Here is a 22,163-nt window from a genome sequence, read left to right as displayed (position 1 = left end):
ACTCATGTATTGATGGACACTTGGGTTGTTTCCACATCTTTGCAATTGTGAATTGTGCTGCTATAAACATTCGGGTGCAGGTGTCTTTCTTGTACAATATCATTTGGTCTTTTGGGTAGATACCCAGTAATGGGATTGCTGGATCGAATGGTACTTCTACTTGTATCTCTTTAAGATATCTCCATATTTCAGCTCCATTTTTAACAAGTGTGAGTTGGTAAGCATTCTGAACCTTTGGGAGATCCAGACACAGGTGAGTTCACACCTGCTCAAAGTCTTTTCTGTGGCCCACTACTATGCACTCTCAGGAGCAGGAGACCAGAGAAAGCCTCCCTTGGTGGTCGAGGCCTGGAGAAGGGGAATGGCCCACTATTATGGGAAAGGTAGAAAGCTCCTCCCAAAGCCTTCTCCTCTAACAAATAAGAGCCTTAAACTGCTGGAGGAAGAGCAGCAAAAACCTGTCACCACCAGGTTATGAGTAAAAACCCCACTAATGCTAGGGGAATAGAAAGAAAGAAAGCTCTATCCCTGAAAGAGGGGCTGGAAACCCTCTCTGGCTTGACCATTAGAGTTCTCCTACTCCTGGAAGATGGGCAGGATCCCTGAGAAAGCCCATCTCTGAGAACCAGGGAAATTAAGCCTACCTAAGACTGAAGGTGGACAGGATAACAGAGAACCCTCCATTCTACCTCCCGTATACTATGCTAAAAAATTGCAGCAATCTACTGAGAAAGGGACAAGGGCACAGAGAGACAGACCCTCCCTCTCTGAGAAGTAGGCACACAGGAAGGCCAAAGGCTGAGGGTGGAGCAGGACCATTAAGAAAATCCCTCCAGAAAAGCAGCACAAGATAACTAAAGGAACCTGAAGTCAGTGGTGCACAGGGACCGCAGCCACAACAAAATCCAAACCCAGCACAACTCCTGACTAGATTCACTCAAACTCCCACAATAATTGCCTAGTAGAAGATCATCTGTGCCTATTTCCAGGCATAAATTCTATTTACCTCAGTCTCCACTGTTCTATACTCGATGTCTGGCATTCAAAGTAAAATTATGAGACACACACAAAAAAAGCAAACCCCCTCCCCCCCCCAAAAAAAATCAAAAGAGAAAGCAATCAACACAATCAGACTCAAGAGAGTCAGACAGAAAATTTAAAATACCTATGGGTAATATGTTAAAGGTCCTAATGGAAAAGGTAGACAACATGCATGCACAGAGAATTTCAGCAAAGAGATGGGAACTGCAGGATAGAGGCAAATGAAAATGCTTGAAATAAAAAACAGTAACAGAAATAAAGAATTCCTTCAATAGGATCATGAACAGACTCAACAGGGCTGCCAGGTGTAGTAGCTATAATCCTTGCACTTTGGGAGGCTGAGGAGGGGGGATCATTTGATGTCAGGAGTTTAAGACCAGCTTGAGCAACATAGCGAGACCCTGTCTCTACAAAAAATAGAAAAATTAGCTGGGTGTGGTGGTATGGGCCTGTAGTCCTGGCTACTTGGGAGACTGAGGCAGGAGCATCACTTGAGCCCAGGAATTTGAGGTTGCAGTGAGCTATGAGCTATGATCATGCCAAGCAACAAAGATAAACTGTGTCTCAAAAAAAAAGAAGAAGAAATAAACTGAAGGTATATATAAAAGACATTCTTCTCTTATTTTTGATCTCTTTAAATGAGAGCTGTCTACAGCAAAAATAACAGCAACGTAGCATGGAGTCAGAGATGTAAAATAAACTATGATGATACTAGCACAAAAAAGAGGAATTTGGGTATGTAAATTGTGCTGCAATAAGTACCTTTGAACAAGAATCTCTGTATGCACTGCTTACATGATAGAGTCCAAATACTTTGGAATGTGGTCTTAGTTACCACTGTAGGCCTATTCCTACTGTCTCAAGTAAGATCCCTGACATCACCCCGAAATGAACTACTCCTCATTTTCAGAATATGCCATGGCCTCTTGCACCTGTTAGCTCCTTAACTAGTGAATTTCTAGCCACATTTAAGATTTAGATTAAATGCTGTACTGTAATTATTTCTCCACATATCATTCTCCCCATTAGACTGTCTTAGAGGTCATGTTTAAAATCTCAGTGCTAGGCACTCAAAGATATATAGACTGAATGAATGAAAAAAATGACTAGTTGTTAATCATTCCCTAATAAAGCAAAGGACAGAATTATCTAATTAGCAGTGATACCATGCTTATACCTGACATTCCAACCATTTTTAGAAACAGCACCATTACCTCTTTCGAGGAGTTCATCTCACCCTGAGGACTTGCTAGGTATTTATTCCTTTTAATACTGTAAAATTCTGCAAAGGTTTTGCTATATACTTCACTATGCCAATTTCTATTACTTACAACGGCTGGGTGGGCTGATGTCCATTACAGTCAAAGTAGGATTGTCTATGTCACTTCCCCTTCTTCTTATTCGACTATCATCATACTCTGGGGTGAAGATACTGCTTCCACTACTAGTGCTTAAGGAGTGATCAGTAGGACTGAAACTCACAGGAGACCGGAAGCTGGTCCCCTGGGTCCTTCTAGCTCTTGGAAAAGTTTTACGACCTAAAAAATGAAAACAGAATTACCTTATACCTTTTATTAATATGTTATGTTTTAAAAGTATTTGAAACAGCAATGATTGGGAGGGAAAAAATAAACAGGATCTGAATCCAAATTCAAATAATCTCTTATGGCAAAACACAAATCATATAAAAGCATCCCCTCACTTTTAGATAAAAAAGAGAAAAAATATTTTACTCTCATTTCCAATAATGATTTTAAAATATAAAACAAAGATTTGAAAGTTTATAGGTAGAAAGTTTTTTTTCTTAAAGGGATACTGCAAATATGAATTTCATCATCAAGGAGTAATTTTCTAATTAATACCATTCAAAAATTACTCCTTTTAAGGGAAAGACAAGTATTATGAGATAAGTGACACAAAGCTAAAATGTCATTGTAGTTTTAGTTATGACCCACACTCCTCACAAAAGCTGTTTTAACCAGAAAACAAAGTGATTTAGGAACAAATTTATTTCTAATGGTATTACACAAATATGAGACTTTTTAAAAATTTTATATTGATTTTTATTGTTTTTGAGATTTTTAACAAACTGTTCTTGTGGTCAAATTGCCAGAAACTTACCGTCATTATACTCTTGATGATGATATGAAACATGATACCTTCTTGGATATGTTCCTCCTTTTCCAAATTTCTCAAAGATAGGGTTATCATAATCTGCTAAGAAACATAAAATCATGTTTTTAAAAAGTCAAATATTTTTAATAATGAAAAGCACATTTACAGATTTTTATTTGATTTTTCAAAAATCTCCCCTCTCCCTCCTAGACAAAACATTATCCAATAACATAAACATTTCAATGTTTAGAATTTATAAAATCTAACCTGAAAATTCCTGATGGTTATCTGGGTAGCTCTGTGCCCTAGGCATTCGTGATTTTGGATAGCTCTCTCTATAAACAGAAAATGTCACATTAAATTAAGAGAAAGTATGTAAAACAGGACAGTTTAAAAAAAATCTTTAAGCAATATCTCTGTGTGTGTGTGTGTGTGTGTGTGTGTGTGTGTGTGTGTGTGTGTAAAGGCGCTCACTCCAAAGGTTAAAACTAAAAAAGAGAAACTTCTTTTTAAACACTTATTTGGTACATGTAGGCAAAAAGCCTAGCTTTGAGAATGATATACTTTGGAATCATAGGTTTTTGGAAACACCTGTGTTTCCTTCTGAGCTCTGCCACTTAACTGTGAAACCCTGACACTAATTTTCCAAGACTGTTTCTGCAACTATAAAAAGGAAATAATAATTTCCAACTCATCAAATGTATACAAGTAAAGCGCTCAAGATAGTGCTTTGCAAATAGTATTCAATATGTAGCTTTCTCATTACTATTGAATTTCTTAAATGTCTACCCTGAGGCAGATATTAACAGTGAGGTTTCATATACATAGACCAGAGAAAATTAAATGCACATTTCCACATGGTATTAGTTATCTTTTCTGAATTTGCTCCCATATAGCAATCCCTGAGGAGATTAAACAACTAAAGATTTTAATATTGACTCTTCTTTGTGTGCTACAGGGTGACCACCAAGAACACTGTCCTACTGAGACCAGGAGAGGGAGCACTGGTAACAAAAAAATTCATGGTTTGCAACTTGATACTGCTCATTCCTGAACAGCTATTTCACAAAAGAAAAGTAACTTTAGTTTTTGAAATGACAACTAACACACTGGGCCACAATTACCAAGAATGTAAATTATTTCTAATCTGGTACCAGAATGAACATAATCCTCAACAGGTGAAATATTAATAACTCAAGAAATCTCCAAGGCCGGGTGCAGTGGCTCAGGCCTGTAATCCTAGCACTCTGGGAGGCCGAGGCGGGAGGATCGTTTGAGCTCAGCAGTTTGAGACCAGCCTGAGCAAGAGCAAGACCCCATCTCTACTAAAAATAGAAAGAAATTGGCCAAACAACTAAAAATAGAAAAAATTAGCCAGGCATGGTGGTGCATGTCTGTAGTCCCAGCTACTCGGGAGGCTGAGGCGGTAGGATTGCTTGAGCCCAGGAGTTTGAGGTTGCTGTGAGGTAGGCTGAAGCTATGGCACTCTAGCCCAGGCAACAGAGTTGAGACTCTGTCTCAAAAAAAAAAAAGTAAATGTACATAATTTCTCAGTTTGTATTTGCCTTCAAAGACACAATTTTGGCAAGCAGGAATACTCAAAATATTACAATCAGTTATCATTTTAACTAATAAAGACACTGAGTCCCATGAGGTTAAAGGATTTATCCACACAGTGGAAAAATTCACTTGCCATCATTATTGACAAATATCAATTACTTATATCCCTCTGAATAAGCACAACAGAAATTTACTTATAATTCAACATGCTATCTGTATGCACATTTACCCACATGTATTAAAAAACAAAACTACAATCAATATTACCCATCCAAAGGACTGTCAAGTGATGGACAACTTCCTGAGCCAGAATTTTCAGGGCTGCTTAAAGATAATGGATCCAGCATCTAGGAAAATAAAGAGTTCTATCATGATTCAATCTGATAGAATCAAAAGTTACTTTTAAAAAAACTGCTTTATTAAGATATAATCATGTAACATAAAATTCACCCAATTAAAGTACACAATTCAATGGCTCTTAGAATACTGAGAGTTGTGCAACCCTCACCATAATCTTAGAGCTCCATACCTAATAAGGGTCACTCCAGAGTTACTCATTTTTAAATGTCCCCTGTATAAGCCACAACTTCAAAATTTCCTAAGAGAAAAATATTTCTCTATAGATTACTAAGTAATTAAAAACTAAAACACTTCACATAATTTTGCGCTCTGAAACTGAACAATAGTCCCACCCAAATTAAGATTAATGACACTGAGACTGCTACAGTATTAGAAAGGGTGAAGTTGTGCAGCAGTGTGTGCACCCAATGCAATGGGGTAAGGAATTAACAGCAACGTCATGAAAACATTTCAATACTAAAAAAAACTGAAGCATTTTAAAAAGTGTTTTAGAAAGTTCACAAACCTCGGTTTCACAAAGTTGAATATTTGTGGTTTTATGCTTTCTTTCAAATGTTAAAAAAATCTGAATATTAATCCCAGGATTATAAAGCAAATGCCTTCATCATTCATTCACTTACTTAGAGATAAGCAATATAGAAAAACCAGCTTCATTCCAGCCTTGTTTATACATCAATACATACAGGTACACGTAAATTAGTGGGCATTTTCATATATTTTTACAATTTTGTTAAGAAGAAAGATTTGGGAAGAAGAGGTAACACACACACACACACACACACACACACACACACACACACACACACAACCAGGTACCTGCCAAATCATACTGATCCTGATGACATCCCTTTAAATAAAATTAAAAACCACACCGAACTTTTGCTTACTTGGTCCATGCTCTCTGGAATGAACTCTCCTTCACTGTTGATACTAGTGAATGACCCATTCCGGGCAACCTGGTGTAATTCATCTGGAATGTATCCTGGGGGAGGGGAACTTCTATCTCTACTAGTAGAACCTCAAAGGAGAAAAATTATATGATTTATATTATCAGCAAAGAAATCAATTTTTGCTTTAATTAAATAGGTTATATTTCTGAAATATATCAATAATAATTCCAACAAATTAAATTCAGTTTTTATTAAAAACTTCTCAGAATATTCATGATTATAAAACATCAAATGTTTTTATACCCTCTGTAAATTAGCACCCTGCTATAGTTATTAACCCCACTGTAATATTCATTTATGCTTACTAGGTAGCATGGGGTCTTCTGACTGCTGGTGGGAAAAACCATACAGGTTTTTCCATAAATGCCACTGCTCCTGAACTTTCAGAGGTCACTCATACCGAAGTATATGTTAGCTTTTAATATAATTTATAAAAGGCATAACGATGTAGTGAAAGAACATGGGCTCTGCAATCAGACCTCAGTTTAAATTCCAGTTCCAGTTATTTACCACCTGTGTCTTGGGAGAGCTACGCAATCTTCATGAACCTGTTTCCTCATCTGTAAACATGTGCAAGTAAACATCCCTTACTTGCGAGGGGTGTTGTGATGGTAAAATTATCCTAAGAACATATGCTTTACACACTTGGCTCCATGACATCCTTTCCATTTCCTCTCTTTAATCTTTGGAAACCTAAAGTGAGAATCACTTTGTCATTTAGCCCCTACTAGGTTATCTTCAATTTGGAATCCTGGATTTTATTTTTGGGTACTTAAAATTAGGCTTTTTTGTGGTAAGTTATATTCTTGGAATTTGAATTTCTTCGTAGTTTAGAAAAACAGAGAATCTGGCATTCATTTAAGATAGTTCATTCAATACATCATATTTCTTAGGAGATAATAACCTACTTTATTTGACCTGGTTCCATGGAAATGATGCTATGATTATTAATACAGTTTCTCCCCTTTCCTTGTAATTTTTAAAAATTAAACTATATTAAGTCCTTTAAATGGCCAAAAATAAAATAAAATTAAATTAAAATTGAACTATAAAACAGATATGGCAATGTTATGAGAGCATTTAAGTTCTAGTCAAATTTAAAGCAAAAAAGGCTTTAGCCGTATGTAAAGGGGTCATTGTAAGCACATGCCAACACTTGTTCATGAGATACGGAAAAACAGAAAAATGTTTACCAAGAGATGTGCATAAAAGAAAGCACTGTCTGTACTGGTCTGTAAAATGATTAGGTGCTCGACTTTGAGTCAGGGTTGATTTAGACTTCATATCAATTGTAGCCACAATGATCACATTAGTTCCTAATATTTTTATGCCTTCTATATACTCTTGTTTATAAAAGATCAATATACTCAATTTATTATACTAAAAGGAGACAGGGAAGAAAAAAGGCTATGAAAATTTCATCTCCTTACTTGGCAACTCATTTTTCTTAATTTTTGTTAGTGATGAGTATGCCAACGCACTATTGGTTGAGATATACACACCAGCATATGTTCTCAATCCAAAGAGAGTTAAAGAGAATAATTAAAGAGAATAACTGTCAACATACAAGAAAAAAAGATAATGGTTATATCCATCAAAGCCATTCCAAGTTTAAAGAAGTGCCAATAAAAGACCAGTAATTCTATACTTAGATTTTCTAGTTTCTTTTTATGCTGGCACTGAAGTCAAACACGAATATTTATTCGAATAAGATTGAGGTATTCAGTGCAATTTTAATTCAAAATGAATTTAAAATGTCACTTCAGTGAATTTAAGCTTGTTCTGTCTAATGCAATTAAAGTGAACTGGCAGTTTTGTTTTTTTTTTTTTGAGACAGAGTTTTTGCTCTGTTGCCAGAGCTAGAGTGAGTGCCATGGCATCAGCCTAGCTCACAGCAACCTCAAACTCCTGGGCTCAAGTGATCCTCCTGCCTCAGCCGTCTGAGTAGCTGAGACTACAGGCACGCGCCACCATGCCCAGCTAAATTTTTGTTTCTATTTTTAGTTGACTGGCTAATTTTTTTTCTATTTTTAGGAGAGACGGGGTCTCACTCTTGCTCAGGCTGGTCTTGAAGTCCTGACCTCAAGCAATTCTCCCGCCTCAGCCTCCCAGAGTGCTAGGATTACAGGAGTGAGCCAGCACACCTGGCCCCAAATTGGTAGTTTTTTACTTTAAAATGACAGGTATTATAATGTGATGAGAAATGGGGAATAAAAAATGCACAATTAGTAGTAGTCATGCTTTCTAGTTTGAAAAATAAAATGTTCTTTACAAATGTTCTCTCAATTTATTGCTATAATAATCACATGATTTAAAAATGCAAACAAGTTTACTGGTCTCAGGTTAATCAGAGAGCTAGAATTTGAATTCACGTATCTCAAATGTTCTTTCACCAAATTTTAAAATTATATCAAAATATATCCAAATGAGGACAAGCCATTTTTATTTTATTTGCATATAATCTCTGCTGCTCACATTTCTAGCACTTCTGAAACCAAAAGTAGGACTTATATAAGGCAGACACTTAGAAAAGAATGGTCATAAAATAGCTTTTCCTGGGAACCAAAAGAGAAGATGAATAATATATATATTTTTTGGTGGTTCACATGCTAATTTAATCTTTTCTTGCATTATTAACAACCCTCTTCTGTGACCAGTCTTTTTTAGATTCCCAACCACATCTATTTTGCCCCACTCTCCTGCTTCCTCCCTATTCATCTGTTTCTCATCTCCAGCTTTTCCCCTTCAAATCTATCCCTCATATATGCTGTCATGGTATTTTTAATGATCATATCCACTGCCCTCTCTATTAAAAACATTTATATCAGCAGTGTTTTGAGCAATATAATGCTTTTATCATATAAAAATGTAGATTATCAATGTTTTATATAAATTGAAGAAGATGCACAAAACTGGGGGGGTTTAGAGCACCACTGCCTAGCCCGTGCCTTGCTAATAAAGTCTCCTTAAAACACAGCACACAGGATCCTTATTTCCTTATACCATAAGCTTAATTAGAATAATACATTATTAATGGCAAATAAAAACTGAATGCTAATAAAGTAATAATAAAGCATAATCTGAAAGTTCTTAACAATCTTTATTTTGACAGCATTCTTGGTGATAACTAAAACCCTAGAGAAAGGCTCATGAACTTAGAATCTAGTATATCTATTGATTGTAATATACTAGAATTACTTCTTTTAATTTTTTCTTCCATTCTATTTGTACAATTAAAACCTCTTCAAGGTTTTATTTGAATTTGTTAAACATTTAAATACCATGGGTATATAAACAAGGAATTTAAATTGGAGATTATCTAATCCCACAATACTTGAAAAGAATTTCCAAGGGACATCAGATATTAAAATGTAGTTTAACTTAGTTAAATTACACAAAGTACAGAAACAGAATGCTATTTATCAGCAATATGTTTAGGTGCTGCCCCTACATTAAAAGATGGAGAAGAAATTGAGAAATCACCCATTTCATAATGTAGACATTAGCTTTACCTATTATAGAAAGCCGTTTTTTCCTCTCTGCTCCAAACAGTGTATTATCCAAATCTTCTAGTGATGGCAATGGTTCTAAATTAGTAGCCTATAAAGGAAAAAAGACAATTAGTGCTATTCTTCCTCTCTGGGGCTTTAAACAGAATCTCTCCCCTACCAAATGCAATCTAGCTATTCTATATTGTTTGTGGGCCTTATCAAGTCTTCTACTCCTTGAAATTTTAATTCTAACATAATTCTTCCCAAATTGTCAGTATCTATTAGTTTCATGTGTAAAATATATTATACTTATTTATAATTGTGACTCTGGTTTTACAGAGCAAGGATATTAAACTATAGCAATTAAAGTACATAAATTTACATTTAATTATACTGAAAATATATCAGTGATTACAGAATATAACTATGTTTCATATATTAACTTTCAGGCATAAGTCCTATAATTCTTACCAGAAAAAAAAATCCCAATTCATACCTGTGTATTTCCATTTATTACAAGTAGTATCTTTAGGCTCTTCATATGAATACTACGATCCAGCAGTTCCACAGCTTTGTCCAGGTCATCCTGGGTAGTTAATGGAATTACCAACTAAACAAAAAGGAACAGAAGGAATTAGGCAACCATCTCACTAGGTGTCAAATTCTTCCACAGCATCTCTACTACTAGGGAATTATAAATGTTAAAATACCTTGCTTTTTGATTTGTTACTATCGCGAAAGTTTGAACAATCTATCTAGATTGTTCTGTTCTTCCCATCCTACCACCACTAAAATCATGCAATGAATATGAATAAATGCTTTAAAATTTTGCTTTATTAATCATCACATTTTTCTATAAAATATATTTAAAGATTAATTTTCTAGAATATTTCCATAATACTGCTTAAGTTACAGTATATTCACCACAAAAAAAACATTAAAGAATACACACAGATCATCTTTTCATCTGAATAGATGCAACTTTTTTTTTTTTAGAGATAGTGTCTTGCTCTGTCACCCAAGGTAGAATGCAATGTGTCATCATAGCTCACTGTAACCTCAAACTCCTGAGCTCAGGTGATCCTCCTCCCTCACCCTCCCAAGTAGCTGGGACTACAGGCATAGGCCATGATGCTCATCTAATTTTTCTATTTTTAGTAGAGACAGGGTCTCATTCTTGCTCAGGCTGGTCTCAAACTCCTGAGCTCAAGCGATCCTCCCGCCTTGGCCTCCTAGAGCACTGGGATTACAGGCGTGAGCCACCACACCCGGCCCCCGAATAGATGCAGCTCATAGTTCTTTTTCCATAGTAACCACAGATTTGTACTCTCACCTGGTGTGCTGGAACATACCAGCATCCTGAGCATCTGCCATGGGGGATAGCTGTCATAGAGGGTGCCATTAGTAATATACTTGCAATCTACTGCCCACCTGGGGTTCATCTCTCTGAGCATGGTGATCTGACCACTACACCCTACAACAAGTAAGCTAAATGGGTTAGCCAACCCATAGTAAACACTGAATGTGGAATCTGCTTTCATCAGTCCTCTCACGGATCAGATGCTATACAGGACAAAAGCACCTGAGGTCTATGAGGAAAAGTGTGATTCACACAATTTAAGAAAATCAAAATACTTTTTTCCCAAAAACGTCAACTTAGTAGCTTAAGAAGACTTTGTCAATAACTTCAAAGTATATTCCACTTCATTGAAAGGGGGATAGAATAAAAACAAGTGAACATATTCCACACTTGTTAAAATTTTCATTGGAGAGGAAGAGCTTAATACATATTTACTATATATTTATTTATAATTGGATTGCTTATTTTTCCAAGATACTGCTGCTTTTGGGGGAAAAAAAACACTTATTTAAATGGCAGTAACCAAATATGAACATAAATGATTCTGCTCTTCTTCAGTTTTTGGCTGTAAAATGTGGACATCCCGAAGTAACGCCTGCAGCAGCTTAGACACTGCCTACAGTCTTGATGTGATCCCATCTGTGTTCTAAGGCCACCTATTACAAGCTGTAAAATGAGGACTAAGAGTCAAGAACAAGTCCCAGCTTATCTAAATTATACTAAATAAATCACAGAATGCTGTCCTGCTTGGTGAATTAATTTCAGCCTCATTTGTGAAATCTATTTCCCTCTGACTTATTTGTGATAAATCAGTTGTTTGTTGATATAAATCCTTTCTGGAAAGGAAACTTAAAATTGAGTCTAAGAACACCTTAAATAGAAGTTAAACTTGAAAGAAGTGAATTATCTTCCTGAGTTTACATAGTGAAGTATAGAAATAGCCCATAAAAAGGTTTTCTGGCTCCACTCATCTAAAATGGGAACAATTTAAGAAAACCTTCACTTTGCCTGAACACCTCCATATCCATGCCCCACAGCACCACACTCAAAGACACACACAAAGCCACCTTATTAGAGAGGAGCCAACCTAACAAATCCAACCAATCCCAGCTTAAATTTCCTGGTTGTTTCAATTCTAACAAACTGGAAGTTTATAGAATAGCAGTTCATTTTGAACAGAGGAATTTATATTACACTAGAAAAAAATATTTATAGAAGTAGAATAACATGCAGTATAAATATACTAGTTATTTGCTTGTCTGCAGGTTCACAAAATTAACATCCTGTCTGTATAAGATTTTCCCTAGGACCCACAATGTCCAAGATGATGTATTCAGTTTGGGACAATGTGTCACATGAATCAGGACATGGTTAACTTACAGAAGAACCACAGATTCTTACAGAATCTCAGGGTTGCAAGAAATCTTAAATGTAATCTTATCCTAATGCCATCTCTACCACATTCCTGCCAAGAGGCCACCCAAACATAATGGCAGAACCACTCACAGAAATCCTTCAGAAAGCATGAGAAAAATAAACTAAAAATGGAGAAATTTTCTATTTTTAGAAAATGGGAAAGAGTTCTTGAAACTACAGTTAGCTTGATGTCAATCCTCAAGAAAACCCCAGAAAAAATTACATAAACAAATAACTCTTAAGAGAAACAGCAATTCCAGGAGCCAGCACAGTTATATGGACAAATCATGCCAAATTAACCTTGTTTTTTTGGTAGACCTACTAGGCTGGCTACCAATAAAGACAATACAGAAATCAAGCAGGGGTAGGAGCAAAGAGGTGAGAGGCAAAAACCCACCTAACAGGTACAATGAACACTGTTCAGGTGATGGGCACACTTATAGCCCTGACTCTATTCAAGTGATGGGCACATTTGTAGCCCTAACTCAAGCCATGTAACAGAAACATCTGTACCCCCCCTAAGTATTTTGATATAAAAAAGCACTTTGGGAGGCCGAGGCGGGCGGATTGTTTGAGCTCAGGAGTTTGAGACCAGCCTGAGCAAGAGTGAGACCCCGTCTCTACTAAAAATAGAAAGAAATTAATCGGACAACTAAAAATATATAGAAAAAATTAGCCGGGCATGGTGGCACATGCCTGTAGTCCCAGCTACTTGGGAGGCTGAGGCAGGAGGATCGCTTGAGCCCAGGAGTTTGAGGTTGCTGTGAGCTAGGCTGATGCCACGGCACTCTAGCCCAGGCAACACAGTGAGACTCTGTCTCAAAATAAAAAAAAAAAAAATTTTTTTTAAAAGACAATATTATAGTCTTAAAGTTTTTCATGACACAATTTTAGACCAAAAGAAAAAAAAAAAAATACTTCTGGTTCCCTTGAATCATAGTTGGGGATAATGATTCAAGTTCAAGTCATTTATGAAAAAAAAGATACCGGGAAACACTGGTAAGGGAATCGAGAAGACAGGGAAAGAAAGGAGGTCCATAAAGGGTGCATTATCAGCAAGTTACCACTGTGGGCAAGTGGAGTCCTTCCATCCCCACCCCCACCCACCCTTGAGGCCCACCTCCCATTTCCCTCCTCCCTGTGTATACTTCAACCCCCATGGCCACACCTCTGGAAAGCCCTCAAGAGCCTAAGGGGCTGGCAGCTGAAAATCTGGCCAGCACAAACAGAAATAATAGTAAGTGCTGAGATAGGAATAGCCAGCATGATGTGTTTACGACTAACTGGAAACCCTAAAAAGTATCTGCAAAATAAAATTTCAAGGTATTACTATAGTACAGTACTCATCACTTTGTTCAGGTATACTAACTGTTTAGAATACAGATTTTTGCTTATCAAAATATTTTCATGTCCAAGTGAGGTGTAAGTGGTTTCTTTAGACAAGCTACATTAGCATTTTCTTTAGCTTTAAATTAACAATAATTCATTTAAAATCTAATATTTTCAAATAATTTTATTTGCACAATGCTTTAACATTTGCAAAGCACTTTCACATGTCCTCTTGCATCAATTTTTACTAAGCTCTCCATTGTCACTCCATCCTTACTGCTACTTTTCCTATTCCTGAAACATGTAAGTCTTTTCCATCTTAGGACTGCTGGTATGCACCACTTTCAAGCCACTCTCTACCAGCCCTGTTCTTTCCCTGAACCTCTTTGGAGGGCTGGCTTTTCATACATCTCAGTATGAGTATCACCACCTCAGTTAGTTCTTCCTTAACGCTATACACAGGACACCTACTGCCCTTGCTTTTATTTTCTATTTCAATACTTTATGCATTTCCTTCAAAGAATTTCATATATTTAAGCAATTCATTTATTAATTGTCTGCTTCTACCATAGGTCTACAAAGTCTACTCACGAGGAGACGTGAGTCATAACCTGAAAAACCTCATGTCATAACCTGAAAAATTCAATAAATTTTTTGAAGATTAAAAACCAAATTGTCCTATAAAATTTAGGATTTCAAGATCTTGCGATCTCAGAGGACCTCAAGAACTAAAAGAAACCTCAGAGATCATCTAATCCAATCCTAATTTTACAAGATTAAAAAGGGGTTTCCCCACAACGCATAGCTCCTCAGTACCAAGCAAGCCCTCAAGATCACATGTACTGACCCCTAAACATCAGCATAATAATCTAATCAAGTCCTAATCAACATTAAAATAATCCTTTAAGTTTTAACTAAATTGTCTGACTACCAAAGCTCTACTGTCTGTAGCCAAGTGTAAAGTATGAAAAGATAGTTCATCAAAAGTGCACATAATAAAAACAAAACATAAATAAGCAGCAAACTTACAAGTAATACATATATTTTCTCCTATAATAGATTATCATTCAATTATTTGCACAATAGCACCTTCTATTATTTTCCACAAAGGAAAAAAGTCTATCTCAACCAGTTAAATTTACTCGTGATATTTCATTCCTCCAATATACCATATATTTATCAATCCCTAAATAAAAACATAATAGTCCTAAAGGACTTCTCTTAAATGAACATAGTACTTTCCAAAATGAGAACTACTACAAGTTAAATTCTACATATTTACCTCATTATTGGTATAATGCAGATCCATAGACTGTCCAAAGGCAATTTTAGCCTTAGACCTCAGATCTTCCAGTTTAACTGGTCTGGGGAACTGAAGGATTCTATATAGACAGAATTTTAAAAATATTTTATTTTCTTAGGCAAAGTTAAGTAATATACTTGCAACAGTTATCTCTTGTTGGATAGAAAATTAAGTAAAAATTGTGTAAATGTTCACTTTACTTAAACACTGCAACAGCTCATTTTTTGATCAAGTGCACAAATTTTCAACATAAAGTTTGAAAACTCTGAAGTTTGTTCTATCCTAATAAAAATTTTTAAAAGGAAATTTTCAAAATTTTCTGAAGTTTTAAATTTGCACTGAAACTGTCACATGAATGTTAAAGAGCAATGTAAAATGTCCATTGAGGAAAACTGATTTAACTTAACTAGTGAAATCTGCACAAAAGAATGTAATGAAACTGTTAAAAACAATAAAGCTGTTTTTTGGGGACTGAAATTTTGATTTCTGTATCCTCATCAACTCAACATTTTTGAGCCCACAGTCATACAAGTATACTTCCAAAATAAATATTTTAAAAGGATTACAATTTTAAAACGAGTAAAAATTCTTATGTTTTCCTCCCATATCCCAAAGGCTTGGCCTGTGCTGCCCTTACAGAGCATGCACCTAAAGCTGGGAGACAACCAGAATAGACTGCAAGCCCCACAAGGGGAGATACCATGTCTGCTTTGCTCACATTATTCCTCCCAGGCCTGCCCTAGCATATATTTAATAGCAAGTGCTCAAAAAATAGTGCCAAATAAATTTTTTTTTTTTTTTTGAGACAGAGTCTCACTGTGTTGCCCGGGCTAGAGTGCCGTGGAGTCATCCTCACTCACAGCAACCTCAAACTCCTAGGCTCAAGCGATCCTCCTGCCTCAGCCTCCCCAGTAGCTGGGACTACAGGCATGCGCCACCGTGCCCGGCTAATTTTTTTCTATGTATTTTTAGTTGTCCGATTAATTTCTTTCTATTTTTAGTAGAGACAGGGTCTCGCTCTTGCTCAGGCTGGTTTCGAACTCCTGAGCTCAAACAATCCGCCCGCCTCGGCCTCCCAGAGAGCTAGGATTACAGGCATGAGCCACCGCGCCCGGCCCAAATAAATTTAAAAATTGGGAAAATATCCATAAAAGAACCTTAAATAGAAAAGTAAATTGGACAACAGTTCTGTGGTATATCTGGTCTTTTTAAACATCTCAATGTAAAATATGTTTTCATCTTCACGTTATATGACTGTGAGCCATTTTAAAGTCCTTAAAACTAGTAGACTTTTGGTTAAATTAATTCAATGAGACACTAATAGCAGAAATGAAATTCCATCTTCTCTAACTCCTATTAGGTCTTGTTACCAATTTTGTCATCAACTACCACCACCACCACCACTTTGCACTGAGATAAAGACACCAAGTGGAAAGCGAGGTTTACATCTCTACTAAACAGTTTGCAGCCACCATTCCAACTGACCTTCCTCAACATTACTAATGAAATGCATGTCATAGCACTGAGGTCTCTTAAGAATAACCACAACTGTGAATGTTAAGTCCACATACATAAATTCTGTATAGTATTTGGAGGGATGATACAATTATGATAACAGAAAATATATTTAATTTGCACTGAGTAAAAAAAAAGGAAATTGTAATATTTAAAGGCTGCATTATGCAGACCTTATTTATTTCCTAATATTACAAAGAAAAGACACTAATAATTTCTAATGTTTAGCCTGAATTTTGACGGATTCTATCTTGAAACTAAGCTCATGTTATACATTAGCAAGGACTCCCCTATTTTCAATTTGTAAACCATGAAACTTCATTCAAATCAAAGAACCTTTAATAGCTTAATCAGAATACATTTGATTAAATCAATTAATCAACAAGTGATGTTTCCTTCCTTACCTTTTTTCTCCTCTATGTTCAAATTTGACTCGGACGTCATTCTGTAATGAAATGACAAATCAGTCACATAATCATTCAGAGATCAGATAAAATTTCTAGAATTTCTATATGATTTTCTTTCTCAAACATTCATTTAAAATATAGCTGAGAGGGAAGGAAGTTTTCATTTTTTGTATCAGCTCCAGTCAATTGATCGTGTCTGCCAAAAAGCTGAGTTGAGAATTATGTTGCTGAATCTGGGCAACACAGAAAGAGTACCAAGATCTATGAGTGACGGCATCAGGGGTAGGAGACTTCACTGATCCTGTTAGAGGAAAATACGGAATACTGTATTTCCACCTTTCATGCTTGGCATCCCAAACTAATTTCACTTATAAGAATCAAATCATCCTCATTTGTAAACATGCCAACTAAACTATTTGAAAAACAAAATAAAACAATTTGCCTATCTTAAGTGCTTGAAAGATGGATGAAATATCAACTCTGGAAAGCAGTTACCACATTAAATGGAACTACCATTTTTTTAAAAAATGCACACTCCTATGGGAAAATGTATAACAAACAACAACAAAATACTTGATTCGAAAGTATAAAGGCTAAAACACAAGTCCTCCATAAGATTAGAATATTAAGGAAAAATAATTCAAAGAATAAAATATACTTATTAAATTATTATTAAAACAAATACCTGTTTTTTTGGTGATGAAGATTTTGCTTTTCTAGTTTCCTGTAAGGATAATGCTGGTCGACTAGCCTTATGAAGAACAGCCAAATCTTGCATTATTGAGTCCAAAGCTTGCTGATCATCTAGGTATTTTTGAAATAACACATATACAGAATTTTAACTTCAACATATATATAGACAGCAAATACAAAATTTATAAAGAAATTTATTTAGAAAATACATTAATTTAATGCAAAAATGCATCCAAAACATTCTCAATGCCTATACTTTGGGTGAAATAACATTTTAATTATTTAAAAACTGAAGGAAAGAAAAACCCTAAAGACAGATAACATTAAAATTGCACTAGACTCAAGCTCTAGCATCAGACTAGAGGTCCACATACAAGATACTTATAGATGAGATAAAGTCATTTTCATTCTCTGAATGATTTAATATCCTAGTATATGGGTCAAAACAGCTTTGTTACAACAAATTCTTTTCCGACTCCTAAATAAAACATCAAGACACCTAAAATCTTAAAAAAAAAAAAAAAGTAGGGAAAAAATAAACTTTGTATAAATACCATCATTATTTAGTATTTATATTCAAAGTACAGACTTCATTTTTACAGTTTTTTTTTTTTCTTTCATCAATACTTAAGAGTCCAAAACAAAGAAAAGCTTCATCTGTGGATACTGGCCTACTGGTATTTGGAAATGTTCTCTCAAACTTTTTCACCATAAAGTTTAATAAGACTACAAATAGACGATTTAATGACTTTGGCCAGTAATAATTTAAAAGGTAACAAAAGAAGAAAAATCCATTCCTTAGAAAAAGTATCGAGTCTGTAAAACTGAGGGAAAGGATCATGAACCATGAACTTTCAGTCTCTTCCAAACATATCGAAGATTTCTTTCTGAGATTATAAGCATGTACCTCCCAGTAATGCCAATTATAAGCTCTCTGGAAGACTTCAGGGGCAACTTAATTGATTTTCACCAGTAAATCAATTCTACTAATGCTAATCAACAAATGGCAAATAAAGGAATCAAGAGACTTCACGGTTTACATTGTAAAATGTAATCATTTTGGTGAACAATATATAATTTATGTTCCTAGAGTAGTAATAATTAAAACATGCTATATCTTACAAGGGAAGCCATTTTTAAAAATCTGACAATTCCATAGCCTTAATAGTCTTTCAAACACAAAAATAGCTGACTTCTTGAATTTATTACTTTTTAATAACATTCAACGTATTCTATCCTATAGTGAAATTATTTGCACATTAAAATTTAAAAGTAATGGTTGTCATGGTTTTTTTAAAATAAATTCCAGGTTAAGAGAAAATTTGATAATCCTTCACAAGTATTCTTTGTAAAATAAAATTTTGTCACAATGTTAACTTAGCCAAATAGGTAACTGAGCCAGTTGGGTACAATATAATCACAACAGGTATACCATCAATAGGTCCATGCCAGAAATATGTCACTTATTGATAAAAATAAATTTCCCCTCAGTCTGATAAGCTCAGAATGATCTCAACTGGAATAAAGTTGATGGGATCTTCTTGAGAAAGGTAATATCTTTAATTCTATACTGGGGAGAAAGGAACACTAATACTTAAATGTATCTATTTGTTCTAATTATTTTATTAGAAAAAACTTTTAAGACTTGAATTTAGGCATTTTTATATGCTTAGTATCACAATGCCAAAATAAATAAATGCCCAAGGAGGCTCTGGCTAAAATCTCTTATCACATTTCTATATACCTTCCTTGTTAAGAGACATGAGTACAGGAAAAAAAAAAAAAAAGAAAAATTAGTATTATTTTCTATCACATATTGATATGTAAAAAAGGAAAGGGCCATTAGAACAAAAGTTCAAATCTTAGGAAAATGACATACAAAACAAAAGGCAATTTAATTGAGTTCCTTCTTTTTCAGGCTTGAAGAATAACATGGTAGATAGTACCAGCAGGGAATTTACTTTAGGGAGGTTGACAAGTTGTAAGCTAAAATATCCACAAAAGGATCTTAATACATACATAGTTTGAACATGCCCAAACTATAATAAGCTCTGTTTTTATGATTATTAGACTACTTTGCGCTATTAAGAATCCCTATGGTGGCTACAGGGCACTAGGCAGATTAGACATGTTATAAATATCGTAAAGATTATGAGTTGACCCAATAGGCAGTGAGGATGCCCAGAGGATATATCTGACTCTGACCAACTGGCACACAGAAGCAGTAGTGGGTTTCTGACATATGTTCAAAGGACAGTCAACTGAGCACAAAACGAAACTAAGTTAACATTATGACGAAATTTCATTTCATTTCTCTCTTGCCATCAGAGTCTAAGCAAATCACAATCCATATCAGTATAAAATTTCTTCATAAAAAAGTTTATAATAACATAACAGAGAAAATTTGTGTCTCTCATTCTATCCTTTAATTGTAGCTGAAAAATGCTTTTAGTTTGAACTCACCCATCATGGCAACCAGCTCAACAATTTGAAAATTAGGAAAATGGTTCTCCCATCAGCATTCTTTATTTCCTTAGAAGCTAAAATGACAAACATGTTAATAAGAAGAAACAGAAAAGACAGCCACAAACAAAAATATATAAGCAAATATTCCAAAATAAGAAAAAATCCAAAATCCAAAACACTTCTGATCCCAAGCATTTTGGATAAGCGATACTGAACTTGTACATAATGTCTACAACAGATACACTTTAAATTCCAAGACAAAATAAGCTGACAGTAAAGGAATGGAAAAATATATACTATGCAAACAGTAGCCAAAAGAGGCCTGGAGTGGCTATACTAACAGCAGACAAAATAGATTGTGATACAAAAATTGCTATTAGTGACAAAGGATATTTCAGAATGAACAATGGCTAATTCATCAACAAGATATAGCAATTATAAACTTATATATATACCTAACAACAAAGTCTCAAAATACAAGGAAGGAAGAAACACACAATTCAAAAATAAGAGTTGGAGACTTTAACGCTCCACTTTCAATAATGAATAAAGTAGACAGAAAATGAGTAAACAGAAGACTTGGACACTATAAAACCAATAGACTTCATAGATATCTACAGAACATTCAACCTCAAAATGGCAGAATACACATTCTTCTCGAATACATGTAGAACATTTTTTAGAACAGACCACATGTTAGGCAATAAAACAAATCTCAGTAACTATAAATGGACTGAAATCACACAAAGTTTATTCCCTGACAATAATAAAACAAAATTAGGAATTGGTAACAGAAAGAAATTGGGGAAATTCACAAATAAGTGAAAATTAAACAGCATACAAAAAGAACCAATGGGTCAAAAGTCATCACAAGGGAAATTGAAAATACTTTGAGATAAATGAAAATGAAAACACAACAAGCCCAAACCTGCTTGATGCATCTAAAGTAGAGATAAAATTTATAACTGTAAATGTTTATATTAAAAAACAAGATGTGACGGTATTTGGAGGTAACAGGGGCGGGAGTGGGGGGGGGACAAGAAAGACCTCAAATCAATAACCTAATCTTCCATCTTAACACATCGGAAAAAGGACAACAATTTAAACCCAAACAAGGAAACAACAGGGAGTAAAGTGGAAATAAACTGGAAAATAGAAATACCATAGAAAACTTTTAGAAAACAATGAAACCAAACTGGTCCTTTGAAAAGATCAACAAAACTGAGAAACTTATAGCTAGACTAACCAAAAAAAAGAAGAGGGAAGACACAAGTAACTAAACTCAAGAATTAAAAAAGGGAGCATTACTACCAACCTTACAGAAATAATAAAGGATAAGGAAATACTATGAACAAATTAGATCACTTACATGAAACAGACAAGTTCCTAAAAAGAAAAAACGACCTAAAAAGAAACAAGCAAAACTGACTCAAGGAGAAATAAAAAATCTGAACACACCTATAAAAAGTAAAGAGATTGAATTAGAAATGAAAAATTTCTCACAAATAAAAGCCCTGGAACAGATGGCTTCAAACATTTAAAGAATTAACACTAATTATTCAAAAACTTCAAAAAAGTAGATGGTACACTTCCCAATTCATTCTGAAGCCAGTATTATTCTGATACCAAACCCAGACAAAGACATCAGAAGAAAATTAGAGTAATATGTCTTATGACTATAGAAGCAAAAATCCTCAACAAAATGCTAGCAAACCTAATAAGAATATTTTTTAAAAAGGGAATTATAGACTGTGAACATTTGGAATATATCTAACAAAAGCAAGGTACGTTCAGCATACAAAAATCGATCAAGGTAATAAACATTAAAAGAATACAGAACAAAAACCAAATGATCATCCCAACTGACACAGAAAATGCATGTGCCAAAATTCAACACTCTATAACACTCAAAAGATAACAAAAAGAAAGGAATGTCCTCAAGTTGGTAAACAGCTTGTGAAAAATCCACAATTAACATCATACTTAATGACAAAAGACTAGACGGATTCCTCCTAAGGTCAGGAACAATACAAGGACATCCAATCTTGCCCCTTCTATTATTATACATTGTTCTGGAGGTTCCAGTCAGAAGATGCAGATGCAATAAAATGAAATAAAAGGACTCCAGATTGGATAAGAAGTAAAACTTGACCCGTT

The 22,163-nt window shown here is 34.9% G+C and overlaps 1 protein-coding gene across 1 annotated transcript in view; it reads right to left on the bottom strand.

Annotated features, from left to right (window-relative positions):
• The window catches only part of MAP3K2 (mitogen-activated protein kinase kinase kinase 2), a 38,511-nt gene extending 18,439 nt beyond the window's left edge, over positions 1–20,072 (bottom strand). Inside the window, exons 1-11 of the mRNA XM_012649952.1 lie at positions 20,004–20,072; positions 17,533–17,651; positions 16,845–16,885; positions 14,905–15,004; positions 10,014–10,127; positions 9,539–9,626; positions 5,964–6,094; positions 4,984–5,063; positions 3,424–3,491; positions 3,163–3,255; positions 2,373–2,579 (exon numbers count right to left, since the gene is read on the bottom strand). Of these exons, the coding sequence (XP_012505406.1) occupies positions 2,373–2,579; positions 3,163–3,255; positions 3,424–3,491; positions 4,984–5,063; positions 5,964–6,094; positions 9,539–9,626; positions 10,014–10,127; positions 14,905–15,004; positions 16,845–16,885; positions 17,533–17,651; positions 20,004–20,010 (1,048 nt within the window). The 5' untranslated portion in view covers positions 20,011–20,072. The remainder of the gene's footprint in view (positions 1–2,372; positions 2,580–3,162; positions 3,256–3,423; positions 3,492–4,983; positions 5,064–5,963; positions 6,095–9,538; positions 9,627–10,013; positions 10,128–14,904; positions 15,005–16,844; positions 16,886–17,532; positions 17,652–20,003) is intronic.
• Positions 20,073–22,163: the final 2,091 nt, after the last annotated feature.

This window comes from Propithecus coquereli, unplaced genomic scaffold (genome assembly GCF_000956105.1).
Source record: "Propithecus coquereli isolate 6110/MARCELLA unplaced genomic scaffold, Pcoq_1.0 Scaffold307, whole genome shotgun sequence".
Classification (NCBI taxonomy): Eukaryota; Metazoa; Chordata; class Mammalia; order Primates; family Indriidae; genus Propithecus; species Propithecus coquereli.
The sequence above is the reverse complement of the archived record's forward strand: the minus strand, read 5'-3'. Positions and strand labels throughout refer to the sequence as shown.